General features: G+C 45.8%; 1 protein-coding gene across 5 annotated transcripts in view; it reads left to right on the forward strand.

Annotated features, from left to right (window-relative positions):
* The window catches only part of LOC118078300 (myomegalin), a 117,602-nt gene that overhangs the window by 61,961 nt on the left and 39,134 nt on the right, over positions 1-16,507 (forward strand). For 4 of the 5 annotated variants that reach the window (XR_009557853.1, XM_035102110.2, XM_060276543.1 and 1 more), the window contains 9 exons: positions 293-472; positions 671-865; positions 1,754-1,894; positions 2,403-2,484; positions 3,721-3,812; positions 4,048-4,164; positions 4,504-4,641; positions 5,153-5,265; positions 5,686-5,822. Coding sequence is in view for 4 of the 5 variants with exons in the window: in XM_035102110.2 (XP_034958001.2) it covers positions 293-472; positions 671-865; positions 1,754-1,894; positions 2,403-2,484; positions 3,721-3,812; positions 4,048-4,164; positions 4,504-4,641; positions 5,153-5,265; positions 5,686-5,822 (1,195 nt within the window). In the remaining variant the exon portion in view is untranslated. Of the gene's footprint in view, positions 1-292; positions 473-670; positions 866-1,753; positions 1,895-2,402; positions 2,485-3,720; positions 3,813-4,047; positions 4,165-4,503; positions 4,642-5,152; positions 5,266-5,685; positions 6,102-16,507 lie in introns of those variants that run through there. The other variant, XM_060276545.1, reaches the window with a different exon arrangement.

Below are 16,507 nucleotides of genomic sequence, written 5' to 3' on the forward strand. Positions count from 1 at the left end.
TATGTTAGGGTTAATCCAGAGTGTCAGAGTAGCACACAGCTCAACTTACTTATCCCCAATGGTGCCAACAAGCCAATGCTTCATCCAGCCCAACATTTCTATCCTCACAGAATCATAGAACCGTAGAGTAGGGTCACCTACCGTAGTCCAACTTCCTGCAATGCAGCAATCTCTGCTAAAGGACCTGATGGAAATAGATGTTGCTTGTTTTGTACCATGAGAAATCTAGATGGAGTTCTGGCTTGGTCTTCTGTTGATCTCTTTGCTATCCACTCTCTCCCCTCTCCCGTAGAGCTTGGAGAGCTTGCTGAAAGCAAAGGGCCTGGAACTTGAGCAGCTGTTGACAAGCTACCAGAATTTGCGCTGGCTGAAAGAGGAAGTTGAAGCAAAATCTCTCAAGTGGCAGGCAAAGCAAGAGGGAACAATCTGGCAGCTGCAGACAGCTTTGCAGGACAGAAACAAGAAAGTGGAAGTAAGTGAGAAAGGCAGCACTGCTGGGAGGCCCTGGGACTCTTGCCCCATCCTCTCAGCCAGTGATTGATCCAAGTTCACAGTCATTCTGCAGGTATGACATCGTTACTAAACCAGAATCCAGAAAGCAGTTGTTGGTTGTGTTGGTCACGGTGCATTGCCTCCCTCTTGATTATCCTTATCGTCATTGTTTTCCTAGGCACTGTCAGCAAAACTGCTATGCAAGCTGGGGCCTGGGCAGAGGGAGCTTGTGGAAGAGCTGTATCTCTGCCTTCAGCAGAAAGAGCAGGTCATAGAGGAACTCCTCAGTGACAAGAGCCGGCAGACTGTGGAGCAAGTGGCTGAGCTTCAGGAGTTGCTTCAGGCTGTCAATACCAGAGAGCAGCAGAGTTGTGTAAGTGGGCAGCTGTGCCCTGGGCTTGGCACTCTTCTCTTGCACTTTCAATGCCAATCTCTCCCAGATGCATCTGCAGGTTTCTCTATCTCAGCAAGAGAGACTCAGGGGTTGGGGAGGTGGAGCTGCTACAGGGTTATGATGGCGACATTCTTCCTCTGCTTCCGGAGGCAATATGTCTCGGGAAACCAGATGCTGGGACTCAGAAGTGTTTCCAGGATTCCCATGGGCATCAGGTGGGCCACTGGGAGAGGAGGAGGCTGGACTGAATGGCCCTTTGGCCTCATCCCTCAGGATTTTTCTTATGCCCTCAGCTTCTTCTGCCTAGTATGTTTCCTTCTTTGTGTATTCTGTTTAGGAGTCTTTCCATATCAAACATGTGTACCTCAGGCTTGAGCTCTCATGACAGGCTAGGGATTCTGCTAGCGCACTCCCCACCCTGCTGAGTTGGTGGATATGGTCTCTGAGGGTATCTTGGAGACCCCAAGGCTTGCTGTCTTACAGGACTTCAGTCTGCCTTTTCTGGTGTGGCTCAGGCTCACAGTTGCCCCAGAGCCCATGGAATCCTACCTCAGATTATATCTGGTTCAGTCCATGTGGCAGGATGTACTTTTGATCTGGGCAGGAGTATGCTGATCAAGAGTCTATGCTGCTGGGTGAAACCACCACCTCTCCTGAGTCCCTCTGCCACCAGTGGCTGCAGCTTGTTTCTGCCTCAGTGGCTGAGGGACTCGGGAGCAGCAGTGGTTTCACTCGCAATATACCACTGGGTAGAGCCGCCTCCATGGTTGGCCCTCATACCAGTCCTGCATGATGGACAACCCAATCAGATGGGCAGGGTACTCTAATTATTATCATCATCATCATCACCATCGTTGTCATTAATAGATATCTGCTGAGAAAATGGCACGGGCTTTAATAGAAAGAAGTTGTGAGCTGCAAGATTTACGTCAGCAACTGCAGGGCCAGCTTTCACAAGAGAAGATGGAAGCTTCCACTGCCCAGCTCCTACGGAAGGATGAGTCTGAAGTAAGAACGTGCTTCTGTGAGAGAACATTCCCTCCCAGAGGGTTGGCCTGAGAGGGGGAGGGGGAGGCCTGCTTGGAAAGAAAAGGGTCCATGCTGCCATAATCTGTGCCCTGAGCGGCCTCTTCCATCTTCAGTGGTGCTCAGCCTCAGCCTCCAGTGCCACTTGTGCTCAGGGCCTAGGAATTGAGTGGGGAAATGGTTGCATGGTGGCCTGGCCTGGCCTGCCCAGGACCACATGGAGAGAAATGGTTTCTAATGATGCTTGCCCCTAAGTGTGCAGTTTTAAAGCAAAGTGTTTTCAGAGCAGAGCCCTGAAGTCTTTCCTAAAGGAAAGGAATGAGAGCAATGTTGGCATGAGTGAGCAGAATTGGTGCTTCTCAGAGGGAGGAAACCAACTGTGAGCAAACACTGATGTAGTTTCTCATTGTTCAACTTTGGAGTTGAATACTTTATTCAAACTCTCAAGGCCTATGAAATATCAGTGAAATATTGTGTATTATGTTCTTAGACACTGAGGCAAGAAAGCTCAGGCAAGAGTCCCACTACCTTGACATCTAAGAACGGAGATGGCCATTTCAACATGGAGAAAGGTTGGTCCATAAGCAGCTTCCATTCAGTTTAACCCTTGGCCACCCAGAATGTTTGCTGGCAGGAACAATTCAGCTGCTTCCTGCTGCATGTGACCTCTAAGCTCACGGCTGCTTGCCAGGGAGGAGATGGAGCTCATTGCTTTGCCTGCAGGGGCCCTTTGCTCCTCCAGGGAAATGCCCCGCCTGAGCACACTGGACAGGTGCTGCCTGTCATTGTAGTCCAGGGATGGGGAGCCTTTTGCCCTCCAGGTGTTGCTTGGATTCCATCAGCCCCAGCCACCAGGGCCAGTGATCAAGGATGTTGGCAGTTTTAGTCCACATGTCCCCCATCTCTTGTGTGGATATCACTGCACTAGGTTTGATTTGGTACACAGCACCCTCCAGTGTCCTGGAGGAAAATCACCTGGCTTTGAGACTGCCTTTCTGGCACCAGGTAAAAGCTTTTTTAATTGTCCAGGGTTTCTTTTGGGGGAGGGAAAGCAGCTGACCTGTTAATCTCTGTTGCTAATACTGAATATGATTCTGTTCTCCCATTATTTTTTTATTTTGCTTTGTTCTTATTCATTTTTATTTATTTACTTTGTCTCCTATTCTCCGCTGATCTAGGAGTTGCTTTGGGAATGTCCTAACTCAGGGGTGTCCAACTCCGAAGAGACTGTGATCTACTCACAGAGTTTAAAACTGGCAGTGATCTACCCCCTTTTGGGGGGTTCAGGTCAAAGTTGTTGAGATTTTTTTAGGAACAAGGAAGGCCCATTTTTTAGGGGTTTGGGTCAGAGTTGTTGAGCTTTTCTGAGGCGGGATGAAAGCCCTGTTTTTTTGGGGGGGTGAAGGGCTAAAATGTTGAGCTTTTTTTTAGGGGATCCAAAATTGTTGAGCTTCTTTTGGGGGAGCCAGTGATCTACCACAGACGTCCAGTGATCTATCGGTAGATCACGATCTGTCTGTTGGACATGCCTGTCCTAAATAAATAAAGCTGAAACAGCATGTGATTATAGAGTTGCATGCATCTTTCTCTGTGTGCATTCATTAAAAGAAAACTTTGGGGAGGAAAGTAGGATCCTTAACTCTTTTTACTCTGGTGGTTTTTCAACTGAAAGTTCCCCTTCGCCTCCAGTTTTTCTCCCCACAGGGATTGCACCCCTTAAAACCTGCTTTTGCTTTTGATTGTTAAAGTTGTGAGAAGGGGGAAGAGGCATGGGATCCCAGCCTAATATTGTGCTGCTTTCTCTCCAGGAGTTTGGGAGGCAACTGCTGGACTTGAGGAAGAGCTTACTGGTGCCAAAGAACAGCTTGAGCTATTGACACGAAAGGAGAAGGAAAGCAGAGTGAGTCTGAGTCAAGGTATTGAGGAACAGAGACTCCTGGCAGCCCAACCATGCTGAATGGGAAAGGAACGGCCATGGTTCTGGGCAGTTCTCCTAGGGAAGAGAGCTGCCATGTGCCAGCCAACAGATCTAGCAGATGGGCAGATTTTGTGCCACTGGCAAGTCTAAGGCAGCATGAGAACCATTTGCCACATCCTCCTGTGGCCTCATCCTCTCTCCTTTGCCTTCTCCACAGTTGGAACTTGCTGCTCTTCAGTCTGTGCTGGTCTCCCAAGAAGAGGAACTCCAGGTTCAAGCTTCTGATGTTGAATCTCTGACTAGAAGCATCCAGATAAAAGAAGAGCTAATAAAGGTGGGACAAAAGGGTCTCTAGTTGCAGGTATCTGGGTGTATAGTTTAGTATATGATTTAACACTTGCAGCAGAAAACCTTTGGTTAAATGCAAATTATAAGAAGCAGCAGAATCTTTTAATATGAAGCAGGTTTAGTTTGTTTAATTGCAGAGCTTCTTTGGGATGTTGCAAATGAAACACCTGTGTTGGGTTTTTAATTCAGGGCCTCCCATTCCAGATGTACTCCACACTTCAATGATGTGGAAGATCTCTTGACTGAAAGTTTGTGGTAGATGCATGGCCCAGGGCCACGAACTGCACTTTTCCATTCTCCAAGTCACACTCTCCTTGACTTCCAGGACTTGCAAATGCAGCTGGTTGACCCTGAAGAAATGCCAGTAGTTGAGCGACTTTCCCAGGAAGTGTTGATGCTTCAGGAAAAGGTAGCCAGGATGGAACAGCAAGGACAGGAAGCTGCTGAAAACAGGAGACTGCAGGTATGGCAGAAAAGTGTTGCAGCCATGTGGTGGACTCAGGCTGGTTAGATTTATGTCTGTTTCCTGCTTCGCAAAGTTGCTCAGAGTTGCCTATGTAGGCTTTTCTCACAACTGACTGAAAACGACTGTGAACGTCCTGAGCAGGCATCCAACCCCCAAACTGCAGTCTAAGGGCAGCCCTCTGCTGATTGCACTGCAAGTTTTACTCAGAGTAGACCCACTGAAATTAAGGGGTCTGTCTTTGTCTCTGTTTGTGGAAAGTTGGAGGCTTTCCTCCTTTGCAAAAGACTGTGATATCAGCACCATTAAAAACAGACTTGGTTGAAGTAGGCGGAGTGGCCCACCTGCACCTGGACTCACAGGCTGCACCTGCCGTCAGGAAATAAGAGGGGCCAGCGGCATAAATGCAGCTCAGGTCACAATTTGGCACAAGGTTGTTTTTGCTTGACTGTTAAATAGCAGTAAAATGCACATGGGAGCACAAAGTGAAGGCAAATGTTTGCACCTTCAGCTGCTGCAGGTGTTGGAGGGACTGGCAGCAGAGAAGAATCAGCTGAATGAAGCCCTGAAAGCAGAAAAGCAGCTCTACAGCACTTTGGTGAAGTTTCAGGCTCATCCTGACAGGTGAGGAGATGTCACTGCCTCCAGGGCTGAGGCATTTGATGGGTAGAGGCTGGATTTTTCTGTGTAGCTGCGACTAGAAACTCTTTTGCTTAAGTTCCCTTGCTTTCCCACCTCTTGCTGTTTGCTTGACATATCTACAAAGATTATAGGCTAGTTTAGTAAATCATTAACCCTCAAGGTGTTATTTGGAAGAACTGTTTGTATGCCCAGGTTGTCAGAAGTGAGCACCCACCTCGCAGCACCCACAGCTTTCCCGTTTTCTCTCTGTTGGTGAGAGCGTTGCTGAAAGGCAGCTGCAGGGAGTGAGGTGGTTGGTGCATTTGAAGGAATGAGAGATCAGTGGTGAGCAGAGAGAGAGGGTGGTAGACCTTGGCAGAACAACTCCTAAACTGCTCCTAATCTGCTTCCCTTTGTGCATAGTCTTGCCAGCTCTCAGCATGAACAGACTCTGCAGGTGGAGCTGGAGCGGGTCCAGGCCGTCCGTGGGCAACTGGAAGAGGCTCTTGGAAGAAGTCTGGCGCACCTGAGCAGGCTGGAATCACTGGATGGCATTGGAGGTGGGGAACAGGAGCGTGTGACAGTCCTGCCCAAGCATGCCTTCTGAGCTCTGGCCATCACACTACTGCTAGCGCAGAATGGAAGTTGATCACTAACAGAGCCAGCCTGTCTTGACACTGGGAGGCTGATAAGGGCTTGCTGGAATGCATCATTCGTGTTCCTGGTACGATCCTGCCAGGGAGATTGTATAATAGATTTTGGCAGATAATCATTCCTTTCTAGTGGCTCCCCATCACCCCTTCCCCCATTTGGCTGAATAAAGATTCTTCCATCCCTGCTCCCTCAGAATCTGTGTTAATTGTTCTGTGCCATACCAAACATGCATTTGTCATAGAGGGTTTTGTTTTGTTGTTTTGTTTTGTTTTCAGAGCCCCAGTTCCCTGTGTTTTCACCCACTAACTCCACAAAGCTATTTATTAATTTAATTTATTTAAAAGCAGACTCCTCAGAACAACTCACAGGGATAAGCATAACATTAACGGAGGCAGACCAGTCTGGAGAGTTGCATGTTACTTCATTGTGGTGATTTATGTAAATGGTTCCCTGGCTGACCTTGGGGAGTCTCTTATTTGGATCTTGATTTTGCATCCCAATTCTGGCACAATTCCAGAACTGCCATGCTAAGTAATGCATGGTGTAATGATAATAATAATAATAATAATAATAATAATAATAATAATAATAATAATAATATATTTGTATCCCACCCTCCCTGGCTGAGGCTGTGCTCAGAGTGGCTAACATCATAAAAACAGCACAATAAGCATAAAAACAGACATCAATTAATTAAAATACATCTTAAAATTAATTCAAACAAATTAAAATCTGGGCAGGTGGCAATTATCAGGTTGGAATTGAGAGTGGTTAATACTTGCCAGGACCAACTGTTTCCACTGATCATACAAGGACCTGGGAGCGGGTTGGGGGCCTCCTTCAGGCTTGTTTTATACAAAGGAAAGTAAGTCAAACTGCATCCTGCCCAAAGGCCTGGCGGAACAGCTCCGTCTTGCAGGCCCTGTCGAAAGATGTCAAATCCCACAGGGCCTTGGTCTCTGGTGGGAGAGCATTCCACCAGGCCGGGGCCACAGCCGAAAAGGCCCTGGCTCTAGTCGAGGCCAGTCTAATTTCCCTGGGGCCCAGGATCTTCAAGGTGTTGTTGTTAGCAGACCGTATGGTCCTCTGTGGGGCATACAAGAAGAGGCTGCCCCATGTCCCGTAGGTACGAGGGTTCTAGGCTGTATGGGGCTTTAAAGGTTAAAACCAGCACCTTAAACCTGATCCTGTACTCCACTGGGAGCCAGTGCAGCTGGTATAGCACTGGTTGAATGTGCTCCCACGGCAAATACCCCGTAAGGAGTCTTGCCACAGCATTCTGCACCCGCTGGAGTTTCTGGGTCAGTTTCAAGGGCAGCCCCACATAGAGTGAGTTACAATTATCAAGCCTGGAGGTGACCGTCGCATGGATCAGTGGCGAGGTCTGGGTGAGAGAGGTAAGGGACCAACTGCTTAGCACGGCAGAGATGGAAAAATGTTGCCTTTGTTGCAGCTGCAACCTCTGCATCCATAGAAAGAGAGGCGTTGAAGATTACACCCAAACTCTTGACGGAAGGCGCTGGCACTAATTGTGCCCCCCCCCCAAGAGATGGGAGTTTGCCTCCTAACCCTACCGTCCCGAACCAGCCAAAGGACCTCTGTCTTCGAAAGAAGACCTGTTAACAGGCATCTCACTCGGGCAGCTTCATAAAACATCAGCTTATGCACATCCTGCCAACCTAGCAGTTCGAAAGCACGTCAAAGTGCAAGTAGATAAATAGGTTCTTCTATAGCGGGAAGGTAAACGGCGTTTCCGTGTGCTGCTCTGGTTTGCCAGAAGCGGCTTAGTCATGCTGGCCACATGATCCGGAAGCTATATGCCGGCTCCCTTGGCCAATAACGCGAGATGAGCGCCGCAAACCCAGAGTCGGTCACGACTGGACCTAATGGTCAGGGGGTCCCTTTACCTTTATGCACATTTAAAGTCCTGTAGAACAGCTGTGAGGAGTTACCTTCACTTGCAGGATACAGCCCAAATTTGGCTTTTGGCAGATCCTAAATTTAGCTAGATCCTAAGTGCATTTACAGAGACGGAATGCAAGCCTTCAACCCCGGACTGACATGGCTGGAAGAGATTGCTGTGGATTCAGGTGGCTAAGAGGACATGAACCCCTGCCCTGTCAGTCAGCAAGCTTTATGTTCCATTTCCCCCCAAGAACCCATGAATCTAATGGAAATTGTAGGTCTGTATTGGCTTTGAAGTGGCATTCTATAAAGAAAACATGTTACTTACCCTGAATCAACTCCATTCATGCTTTATAATGAGGTTGCTACCGTGTTTCTCCGAAAATAAGCCATACCCCGAAAATATGCCATACTCCGGAAATAAGCCATACCCCGATAATAAGCAGTTTAACCTTGTAGGTTAAACTGTACCATACTTAATATTAAAAAAAAGACATCCCCTGAAAACAAGCCATTGTGTGTGTTTTTGAGGAAAAATAAATATAAGACGGTGTCTTATTTTTGGAGAAACACGGTAATAGTCAACTTCCAAGATGCTTTGCTTTTGCTGTTCCTTGGTGCAGCACTTTAATGTGTGGGCAATGAGCTAGAAGATTAAGCCTCTGTGCCAATTTTTTATGACAGCAAAAACTAGAAAATTCCCAGTATAAGGCCCATGTTTACCAGTTACTGGAGACAGACAACAGAGGAGAGCTGCTTTCCTTTATGCCCTACTTGTGAGCTGCTAGGAGAATCTGGCTGGCAAATGCTGAAAATGGATAGACTTTATTGCTCTGCTTCAGAAAGGCAGTTACTTTATTGCCATCCTCCAGAAAGAGCAAAAACTTACTGGTATGTAAATACGAGATCAAATATTTCTCTTGGTATCAGTTCTCATTACTGAAGGCTGACCCATTCCACTAAATTTGGAACTTTTCTTTGTCACGCAACCATAATGCTGGCATTATTTATTATTGCTGCTGTTTTGTGTCTCACTTGAGAAGCAGATGGTGAAACTTGTGACTGCAATCTTACATACCAAGAATTAGTGCCATTGGGCTCACTGGTGCTTGTGTCTGAGTGGATGTGTATCAGATTGCACTGTGAATCTACTTTTTTCAATGCTTATTAGGAAAAGAGACATTGGCTCCTCATTGCCATGTGAGTGTAACTGGGTAGCACACCACCTATGGAATGCAAGCAGCCAGCCCATTGTCCCATGTTCAGCTAGGATTTGGGGGAGTGCTCCTAAATTCTTGTGTATCATGGAGTGTTTACTTGCTTTTTGTGTGTTTTATGTTGAAGGAGGTTCCTCGCCCTCATACTTGCTGAGTAGGACTGAAAATGAGAGTAAAGTCTGCTAAAGATGCCAGGGAAGCAAGCTCAGATCTTGTGCTTTGAAGTAGGAAGTTTCTAAACCATTTTGGAAAGGGCTGCTCCGTTTTAGGTTAGTTGAGGAAGAAAAACAGGCTTGGATTCTGAGAGCAGTTAACTTACGGAAATTCACAGAAGAGAAATTTCCTCCTCCTTCCCTTTGCCCTTTTCCTATATCATTCTGAACAATATAGGGTGGGTGTGGGGGCTGCAGGGGGAGGAGGAAAATGGCCCCCAATAGGACTTGTATTCTAATGTAAGTTAAAGTCTATGGAAGGACTGTGTCCAACCCTCCAGAGAGACTTTGGCGTGGGGAGGGAGCTGGGCCTGGAAACTTTGCTTTCCTGAACTTAAGTTCCCTTAGGATCCAAACCACAGGGTTCCTTCAGCTTAAGGCAGGAGCCTTGGTGTGAAGCAAGGGGCCCCAGGTCAGTCCAAGCCTTTTAATTTAAACATACGCCTAATATCTGGGAGCCCTTCTCCTCTGCACAAGTAGATGTTACACTGGCAATCAGCCAGTGGTTAAAATAAAAATAAAAAGTAGGACATGGGAGGAAGGATGAGACTTTCATGAGGGCCAGAGTCCGGGAGAAAAAAGTTAAACTTCTCCTCCCTTTACACAGTGGTTCTGACAGTAATCACTTTCCCATACCTGCTATTTTGTTTTTAAACCATGCTGGCACCTAGTTTTGTCCTAAGTTGTGGATTCATTTGCCAGCATAGGGCAATTCTATTGCTAACTTGTGAATATATGTATTTGCCAGGAGGTTTCTCTTGTTACTGTACGATCACAATTTACTCGTGTTTAATATGTGCAGTTTCAGCTTTATGTGTTTGAAGTGTGGCTGGTTGAAATAATACAAATTAAATGCACAGAAGGCAGAGAGTTTAAAAGCGCTTTTGTGCAGGTTATCCAGGTGTGGAGAGGGCTTTTAAGTACTCTGCCTTATTTGGGGGGGGGAGGTGCGCACAAGACCTGCTCTGGGAGGCAAGATGGCTTGCGCGGGGGGCAATTCCAAGGGGGCGCTTTGACTTAGGTGCATTTTGTGTATATGTGCCATCTCCAGAACTTAACTCCCATGCAAGATGTGTTTGTAAGTATGCTTCAGTTTGAGTGCTTTCAGTTTAAGTACTCCGCAGACCCGGAAGTGTTTACTCTATCGGCACTTCGCACATGCACGCTATCACTGATTAGATTCAGTACTTTTTGGGGAGTGAATGGCAACCAATTAAGTACTGAACCCGAGGTACCACTGTAAATGTTAAAAAATTCATCTAAAATACTGTCTTATTTTATAGTACAGTACGTACATTATTGCCTTCATTTTATGGATTAGTGGTCTCGTTAGTAAAATTTGTGTTAAATTGCTGTTTTAGGGGGTGTTTTTAATCGTCTGGAATGGATTAATCAACTTTCCATTACTTTCAGTGGGAAAGTTCGCTTCAGGTTAAGTATGGACTTCCTGAACCAATTAAGTACTTAACCTGAGGTACCACTGTACTGCACTGCTCTTATGAACCTTTTATGCTCACAAGGTTCCGTCTAAGACTTCTTCTGCCCAGAAAGCTTATCGTTTTTGACTTGCAACACACATGGAAGCAAACTTGAGTTTGCAGATATTTGTGTCATACACACCCATGGGGCAAAATTAGCTGTGGCTTTCTGTTCATAGAATCATAGAGTTGGAAGAGACCACAAGGGTCATCCAGTCCAACCCCCTGCCAAGCAGGAAACACCACCAAAGCATTCTTGACATATGGCTGTCAAGCCTCTGCTTAAAGACCTCCAAAGAAGGAGACTCCACCACACTCCTTGGCAGCAAATTCCACTGCCGAACAGCTCTTACTATCAGGAAGTTCTTCCTAATGTTTAGGTGGAATCTTCTTTCTTGTAGCTTGAATCCATTGCTCCGTGTCTGCTTCTCTGGAGCAGCAGAAAGCAACCTTTCTCCCTCCTCTATATGGCATCCTTTAATATATTTGAACATGGCTATCATATAACCCCTTAACCTTCTCTTCTCCAGGCTAAAAATGCCCAGCTCCCTAAGCCGTTCCTCATAAGGCATCATTTTCAGGCCTTTGACCATTTTGGTTGCCCTCTTCTGGACACGTTCCAGCTTGTCAGTATCCTTCTTGAACTGTGGTGCCCAGAACTGGACACAGTACTCCAGGTGAGGTCTGACCAGAGCAGAATACAGTGGTACTATTACTTCCCTTGATCTAGACGCTATACTCCTATTGATACAGCCCAGAATTGCATTGGCTTTTTTAGCTGCTGCATCACACTGTTGACTCATGTCAAGTCTGTGGTCTACCAAGACTCCTAGGTCCTTTTCTCAAGCCAGGTGTCTCCCATCCTGTATTTGTGCTTTTCATTTTTTTTTGCTCAAGTGTAGTACTTTACATTTCTCCTTGTTAAAATTTATCTTGTTTGCTTTGGCCCAGTTCTCTAATCTGTTAAAGTCATTTTGAAGTGTGATCCTGTCCTCTGGGGTATTAGCCACCCCTCCCAATTTGGTGTCATCTGCAAACTTGCTCAGGATGCCCTCAAGCCCACCATCCAAGTCATTGATAAAGATATTGAATAAGACTGGGTCCAAGACAGAACCCTGTGGCTCTTCCCACTAGTCACTTCTCTCCAGGATGAGGAGGAGCCATTGATGAGAAATAAAGCTGTTGTTTCTTTGTACATGGGCACCTATAAGAAACACAGCAGTGTATTTCTAGCTCCTAAGCAGAGAACTCTTCTTCTGGGCTCCAGCCGCTCTGGAATAAGAACATTATAATGCTGCAGGAGCCAGGGAGGGGATGTCAAAGAAGGACTGGGGAAGGGGATTTTACAGCACTTCCAAAGCTTTTTGGCATTGTGCTCTATAAAGGGCTCAGGTTCAGGGTTGGCTTCCAATGGGAACATGAGAAATCTCTTGCTATGTAGAGGAAGGGCAAGGCTTTCCTCTTTCCATTTCCACTCTAGTGAAGGGAGGTTTTCCCTCTTCTTCCTGGGCATCTTCCTGATCTTAATCTTCATTTCCAGAATACTGTAAGCTGTTAAGGGGGCATTCTCGCCCCCCAGCTCCCACCACCCCCAATTCAGCAGTATCTAAAAATTCTTTGATGTTTTGGGTTACTTTCTGATTCACGAACCAAGATACTTCTGCATACCTGAGGGACCCCATGGAAGCACCCCATTTCTTGGTACAGTTTCACTGCCGGATAGATCCTGGAGGTTGTGGGCACCAAAGTTGCATTAGAAGGAGTTGTTACTATTTTAAAGTATGGAAAGGAGAAAAATAAGTTTAATTATAAGTTGTAACTATTGATATAATACAAGCATATATACGAAGACATCTAGCTTTCCTAAATTAAATCAAACATAAATAACACATTGTTTCTTTCTTCTGCCTCTTCATTACAAAGCAGTCCTGCTCAGGAGGGGCAGTGTCTGGAAATGTGGGGAACACGGGGGTAATAACTGTATTTTATTGCATTTAAAAAGTACTCCTGCTGATAAATTTCTAATGATACAGTAGACTTCTCAAGATACCAGCAATCTCATTTCAGATTTATGTATAAAGTAGCAATAAAGAAGAATTATTTTGATGGGTTTCTCATGGCCTATTATTATTATTTAAAAGGTAAAGGTAAAGGGACCCCTGACCATTAGGTCCAGTCGTGACCGACTCTGGGGTTGCGGCACTCATCTCGCATTATTGGCCGAGGGAGCCGGCGTACAGCTTCCAGGTCATGTGGCCAGCATGACAAAGCCACTTCTGGCAAACCAGAGCAGCCCATGGAAACGCCGTTTACCTTCCCGCTGTAGCGGTTCCTATTTATCTACTTGCATTTTGACATGCTTTCGAACTGCTAGGTTGGCAGGAGCTGGGACCAAGCAATGGGAGCTCACCCCGTCACAGGGATTCGAACCGCCGACCTTCTGATCAGCAAGCCCTAGGCTATGTGGTTTAACCACAGCGCCACCTGGGTCCCATTATTATTATTAGTTTGTTAGAATAGTCTACAGTACAATTCCATGCATGTTTACTTGAAAGAAAACAGTGGCTTCAGTGGGATTTACTTGTAAATGCTCAGAGAATTACAGCAGTGAAGCCTGATCATACAAAAGTTTGCTCAGAGGTAAATCCTGCCAAGTTCACTAGTTGCTCCCAGTCAGGGGTGCCAACTTGAATAAAAAAATGGGGGGGGGAGGTCAGGTAAGCCCTGCCCCACATAACCACAAGACTATTTGAATGGTAATGCTCCTCAACTTTGGGAGCCCTGACCCCCTCAAATATTTTATTGGGGGGGAAGGGGCCTTGGCCCCCAGGAGTTGGCTCCTCTGCTCCCAGTCAAGGGTGCATACCTTCAAGAGATACTGGCACACTTCTGGCTCTTGTGGAAAGAATGGGGCCAAGACTCTTCAGGGAGGTGGGAGCAGCTCCTATTGGGTAAGTGGAAGGCCAAGCCCAAATCCCCCCACAAGGTTTTCCAAAGAAACCTTGTGAAGCAAAGTAAAGCTCGAGAGTCAGCCAAATATTAAATGGCAAGTTATGGCGCCATCGATGCACACAAGGGGAGGCGGGAGGCCTAAAGGCATCTGTAACCCAACGGGTGTTTGTTCTTGTTTAGGAGTGGAATGGAAAATGGGAGGAGGGGGAATGGAATGGAGTCTCCAAGAAAAGATTGGCTGGCTGGCATGTGGAACTCTGAACAGGAGCACTCCTGTGGCAGGTCCCACTTGATAAGGGAAAGGAAATGGAAATCTGCTTGTATCTGAGAAGTCCTGAACTGTTAAGCCTTGATGGGCATGCAGGAAGTATTTGTCTCCAGGCTGAGCAAAACCAAGAAATCATTTAGGAAAGTTTCTGAGACCTTTACCAATCCCTCTGGAACAGCCCTTTCAATCCCATACTTTATAGAGAAATGCATCAGCCATGTAAATAAAATTTAATGTTGTGCAGGGACAAATATGATTAGGAAAAACATTCTGCTATGGGAATAATGAAAGGTATAATGAAACCCAAGAGGAAACTGCTTTATATGCAGAAAACTTATACCATATGATGGAACCAGACATCACTAAGAAAATGTCACAACTGTAAAACAGAATATGAGTTAAATCCTTCCCCTTCATAAACAGAGTGTGTCACTTCCCTTAGAAGTCAGAGTCTGCACAGCATACTTAACATTACCTGGGTTGGAAGTTCCTTTAAAAACTTAAACTATTTATATCCAACATTAAAATTCATGAAAGAAAACCCATAAATAAAAGTAACATGAAAAGTCATTAGGTTCTTTCCTGTACTGTAGTTTGCAGTACATGAGATTTTACTCTTACGGTGTATTGGGATCAATAAATCCCACTGAGGCGAGGGGTTTTCACAGGAAGAAATGAAACCCTGTTCATTCATTCACTCAGAGCAACAGGCTGCTTCCATTGGAGCTCTTCCACAGATCTTTTGCCAAAGCTCTCGGGTTTAGAACAGGGAATTTGTGGTCCTCTAGATGTTATTTGACTACAGCTCCCATCATCCATGGCAATTGGCCAATGGGGGCCAGAATATCTTAAGATCCCTGCTCTAGAACATTAAGATGATAATTCAAAAGTGGGCTGCAGAATAAAGGAAATCTACCCAAACTGTTTCCTCACTGAACCTATTGAGGCACCCTCAACTCCCCAATTATTATTTTTGCTACCATGGCAGCCGGAGTGGTCATATTCAAGGGGCGGAGTAAGAGACCAACTAAGTCGGTAAACACACTGCCTTGCCTTACTCTTTTACAGACTGCTTTCGGGTCCCCCAGGGAGATGCAGTTGCAGCAATCTTGACACCCTCTATGTTTGTCCTAGTGGGAGAAGGACCCACCCTTCCAGGGTCCTTCACCCACTTCCAGGAGCTTCCAGGATCACAGGACTTGGGCAACACTTGAGTAGTGGAGCCAAGTAGCAGTTTGAGCTTCTGGCACTAATCTGCTGTTCATTTGTTCTACATGTACCTTTCAATAGACAATTTATTGATAGTTGAATACAGTATTCTGAGGCCATCAAGGGTTGCATAAGGATAATTTCCTTGCAGAGCTGCTGTGGTATCAAAAGTGCAGCAGATGAATACAGTCTACGTGGGAGCACACCCCATGTACTTTAGTATACAAGACTGGCGTTCCTACAGTAACCTCACCAGAAGGATTTCTGTAGGTATTTAGCCTGATTTCTCTTTGGGCATGTGTGCTGCAATTGATTAGAGATCAGCAAGGTACTCTTGGGGGCCTCTTCTTTTTGCGAAGGAGACCCTGCTTTCCTCAGAGCAGATTTCCTATCACAAAATTTCTATAATATATCTACACCCGGATCTGTTGTAACTAGCAACCTATAGGGTGAGTGTCAAGCTCTGTAAGCCACTCTTTGCATGTTCAGATTACTCTTCTTCTTACCAGGCCCATCCTCCTTTTATAATGCAAGGCCATCATGAGCTAGTGTGGCAGAAGAGATTTTATACATTTGATAAGGCTGGTTCTAAGCTTGACTTGGATTTTTGCAGGATATCAACATACCAGAGAAATGGGTGCCAGTGCCATGAGAGGCACTTCACTGCAGGGACAAGAAGAGCCTGCATCTCATCTGAGATGGATGCTCACTTTCCTAAAAAATCAGAGAGTGGAAGGGATCCTTCAAGGCAACCCATCCAGCTGCTTAATGCACACAAGTGGGTTTTGCTGGAACTTATTCATAGGCAGGCATGAGAGGAATGAATGGGGCCCAACAAGAATGACTTGTGCGCCACAATGTATATATACTTTTGTCTTTTAGTTTTGTCCCTCAGACCCCTCAAGTTTGTTTTTCAGTTGCTACCAATAAGCAAGCAGGGTGAGAGTCTGGTCTGAAGGGTTGGAGCTCCACCCTCTGGTAAAATCAGAAAATAAAGTTGCTTTCTGACCAGGAGGTGGTGTCATTTAACAGCAGGGAGATTGGCATTGTCCTAATACCATGTGGACTACACAAACTAAAGGGGGATGCAAAAAGCTGCAGACCCACAGTAAACTCCACTGAGAGCAAACCCTACGTTGTGCAGACGTACTTTACACAAGACTAAATACCCAGCCCCTAAGAATAAGATAACCTAAATTCAATATGAATTGCTGCTGCTTGCAAAAAAAGAAAAAGGTTGTTGTGTTGGCTGAAGAACCCCAATTTTGAGGAGGTGGGAGGGTCCTCAATTAATGTAATTGTTTTCCCCAATTTTCCTACTTTCTCTGCTTCTCATTCTCTTCTTCTTGC

Source organism: Zootoca vivipara, chromosome 7 (genome assembly GCF_963506605.1).
Source record: "Zootoca vivipara chromosome 7, rZooViv1.1, whole genome shotgun sequence".
In the NCBI taxonomy this organism is placed as follows: Eukaryota; Metazoa; Chordata; class Lepidosauria; order Squamata; family Lacertidae; genus Zootoca; species Zootoca vivipara.